Source organism: Mus pahari, chromosome 6 (assembly GCF_900095145.1).
Source record: "Mus pahari chromosome 6, PAHARI_EIJ_v1.1, whole genome shotgun sequence".
NCBI classification, from domain to species: Eukaryota; Metazoa; Chordata; class Mammalia; order Rodentia; family Muridae; genus Mus; species Mus pahari.
The window spans coordinates 100,378,765-100,382,556 of NC_034595.1; the positions used below are offsets into that span (position 1 = coordinate 100,378,765).

General features: G+C 46.8%; 1 protein-coding gene across 2 annotated transcripts in view; it reads right to left on the minus strand.

Annotated features, from left to right (window-relative positions):
* The window catches only part of Ube4b (ubiquitination factor E4B), a 91,639-nt gene extending 88,232 nt beyond the window's left edge, over positions 1–3,407 (minus strand). For both annotated transcript variants that reach the window (XM_021199526.2, XM_029539503.1), the window contains exon 1: positions 2,681–3,407. In XM_021199526.2, coding sequence (XP_021055185.1) covers positions 2,681–2,704 — 24 coding nt within the window. In that variant the 5' untranslated portion in view covers positions 2,705–3,407. The remainder of the gene's footprint in view (positions 1–2,680) is intronic.
* Positions 3,408–3,792: the final 385 nt, after the last annotated feature.

Sequence of the window (3,792 nt, forward strand, 5' to 3'; positions counted from 1 at the left end):
CATCCTTAACAAGATCTGACTCCCTCTTCTGGAGTGTCTGAAGACAGCTACAGTGTACTTACATATAATAAATAAATCTTTAAAAAAAAATCAATAAGAATCCAAGGTCATATATGCTGCATTTGGGAAGAATACTGAAGTGAACACTCTTCTAAAATTTAGAGCACACCCCAAGTCCCAGCCAGGGACATCTCAGAAGTAGGTCATAAAAATTTAGAAGAAATAGAGAAAAGGAGCTGAGAAAGGTACAAATCATTTCAAAGCAATTTCATCAGCACTGCTGAGAATCAGTTTAAACCATCTGCTCTCCTTACAGCACTGCCTTGGTCCAAGAGAACACCACATGAGTAGCTAGCTATAGCATGAATGCAGTGTAAACAATGATGGCGTGGAATGTAAATTCTTCAAGGGGTTGATCTTAGTCACAGCTCTGTTCCGGAAACTCACCATAAAGCACTACGTAAATAACACAGTCATGCAGATAAACAACCCTTTCAAATACACAGAAAGAAGTAAAAGAAGTCAAGGTGACCCATGAGAGAGGGACCTGGTCTGGTTAAACCAGTTTTTATTCTTCTAGACAGTATTCACATATATTTTCATTTTGTTAAAGTATGAAACTCTGATTTAATCCAAGTTCCTAACTTACAGTGAGATCGCTTCAGTGTGTTTTAATTCTGAAATGTATCATTGTACTGTCAATAAGACACATGTGTAATATATTTTTTAACCAAATCAACATGACCTACAACATCTGTGATACAAGTTTTTACTACCAGAGTAACCAAAAAAGGGCACAAACACCTTTGGAAACATCTCAGTTGAGAAATGCACACCTAATTCTGAATTAAGGAAACTTGATTAAAGCTGGGCACACTGGTACACACTCAAGGCAGAGGCAGGTAGGTGTCTGTGAGTTGGAAACCAGCCAGGGCTACAGTGAGAGTCAAAAAAGAAAAAAAAAACTTTTTAAAGAGATTTTTGTTCTGGCTTCTAATGAGAATAAAATGACTAGTAATTGTACTGTCACTGTGGTCAAGCCAACTAATTTGTTGAAAATATCTTTATACTAATCCTGCTTTAGTGAATTTAATTTTTCATATACATTTTAGTGTTCTGTTGACCTTGAAATAAATTTCTTCCATTTCTTCCGCAAAGGTTATACATGTTCCTTTTATGGTCACTAAAAGAGTTACACCATCTCAAGAACTGAGCAAAATGAAGAGATACCTTCCAGATTATATGGTATCTTTGACCAGTCTGTACACTTTAGTGGTTTGAAAAAAAAATTACTGAAGATCAAATCCGTAATGGCTGCTAAACCAAGAACTATTTACAAATCATAGTACTTTTTAGAAGTAAAGGACTACAAAAAAACACACTGTTTCTTTAGAATGAAAGGAAAAGGAGAGGATGCTTTTTTAAACTACATAAAACCAATAATTTCTAAGCTGATCTCCTGATATTTCCTGAAACTGCTCAGGGCTTTTCTGATTTAAGACTACACTCCTGCTGTAGTTGAGGAAAACCAAGTTAGCTGACTCAAAATTAACAATTCTGACTTAACAACTGAAGTATATCACAAGTCACAAGATTTTTCCCCCCCTACCTGACCCTTCACCCACGTATACGCATGCTCCATCCCTGGAGAATTTTAGTGAGTAAATAAACATGAGGAGACCATAGCCAAAAGTGGAGCATGGGCCTCTTCCAACTGACCTGATGACAGATGACGACAACTTTCGTAATACTGCAGGGGAAGCTTATTGGAAGCAGGGGAAGAAATTAAGCCAGCGGGGGGGGGGGGGTGTCTCGAAAAGAATGCTTTCAATTTGTAAAACTAGTCACAGAAACCCCTAGACCCCTAGTTCCCTAACTGCCTCTGCTTTTCTGAGGATCCCACACAGTACAACTCAAGTTTAAGGGGGAGGGGTCCTGACAAAAGTAAAATAATACAGAATACCAGAAGTCATTAGGAATCTGTTAAATTAGTGTAATTTAACTGAAATCTTTTTTAACTATTAAGGATATACACTTTGTTAATGTTAATCTCAAGGAATCTGTAACTACCTCTCAAACACAAAGGTACCTTTGATAATTTATACAATGAAATGGCCACATGTATCTGGGATTTCAAATCCTTCCTTTTAAAACAGCCATTAAACATTATGATTTTATGCAAAATTGTTCTTTAAAACCCCTGAAGACACAGACATACACAATATACCACGATCTAAATCGTGTCCCTCGTCCCTCTTTCTTGAACACCCTTTTAAAAAGATTGAACACCTTCAAGATGCTTCCTACCACCCCACCCCCGTTTTCAGTCCCTAAAAGAAAGAAAAGCGAGTGGAGTTCCGAATGAAGAAACAAGAGAGAATAAAGGAGAATAAAACGAGAGACCCTCTTGCATTCTCTATCTCGGGAGAATTTGAGTGATCGAGTAAACATACTGAGACGGTAGCCCAAAGTGGAGCAAGGGCTTCTTACAATACAGCCAACCTGATGATGAATGACTACTTTCATTATATTTCATTATTCCTGAAAATGCCATCTCCGTTGCCTCCCCAATCCCAAAAGCCCGACACCACTAGGGCAAAATCTGTCCCCGTCCAAAGCGCCAAAGAGTTGCCAAGAAATCCTTTCAAGGTGCCCCCCCCCCACGCCCCAGCCTCCTCACCTCGTCAGCGCTCAGCTCCTCCATCGCTTTCCTCTTAATGGTGAAAGGCGTTAGAGAGATCCTTCAGTTCTTGAGACCAGGGCGGGAGCAAAGGAGAGTGGAAGGTATCTATCGGGCTGTCTGGTCCCCCAATGGGGGAGGTTTCAGAATTGCATAGTCAGAGGTTAAAAACTAAGAACACGAGGCACTGAATCGTCTTGGCTTCGGCCGCTCGCACCGCCGCAGCCTCCTCCAGCTGCAAGCGCCCAGAGCTGCCGCCTCTGGCCACGGCCACCGCGACGGGGTCCTCTCCGGGCGCCACGGACTCCCCTCAGCTTCCCAGGTTACCCAGGGCGGGCGGCGCGGTCTCCAGCTCGGCTCGTGCCCGCTGCGCGCCGTGTCTTCGTGGCGGTGACGCGGCAGCTGCGTTTTTTCTCTCCCGCAGACCCTGCTCCGGGTCCCACCCCTGGGCCCTGGCGGGAACGGCTCCGCTGCACACTGGATGCCCCCGAGGCGCGGCGACCCCACAGCAGCCCAGGCAGAGCCCAGCACCGGACCGGGAAGCCCCTCCCCTCTAAAAGCAGGCCAGGCTCGCCCCGCCTCCACGCGAGAACCCTGGTGGGGGGCGGGGGAGGGACGGGACTGGCGACGCTCTCGCTGGAAGCGTAAATCCTCCTACCCCTCCAACCCTACTCTTACCCCCTCGCCCCACCAAGTATTATTCATCAAAACAACAGGGCGGCCATCTTTGAAAGGGATCACGTGACCCTCGCCGGGGAGGCGGGGCTTCTCGCTCCGGGACTCGCCAGCCAATAAGCAGCGGGCGTCGCGCCGCCGATTTCCTCTTCGCCTGCATCCTGTCCCCGCCCCCCTGCCCCACCCCCTCTCCCCTGAGCGGCGCCGGGCGGGGGGAGGGGCGAGAGGGGCTGCGAAGCGGAGACGAGGAGGAGGCGGGGCGGGCAGTCACCATGGAGACTGCGCGGAGGCGAGGGGCGCGGTGGGCGGGGCCCAGGTAGGATGGCGGAGAGTTAGGATGCGCCAATCCGAATGTGGCCCTTCCCGGGCTCTCCTCCGCGCCTTGGGGTTCTGCGGTGCTGGTTTGTTCCCATGTGGATCCTGCTGTGGAGTGACTT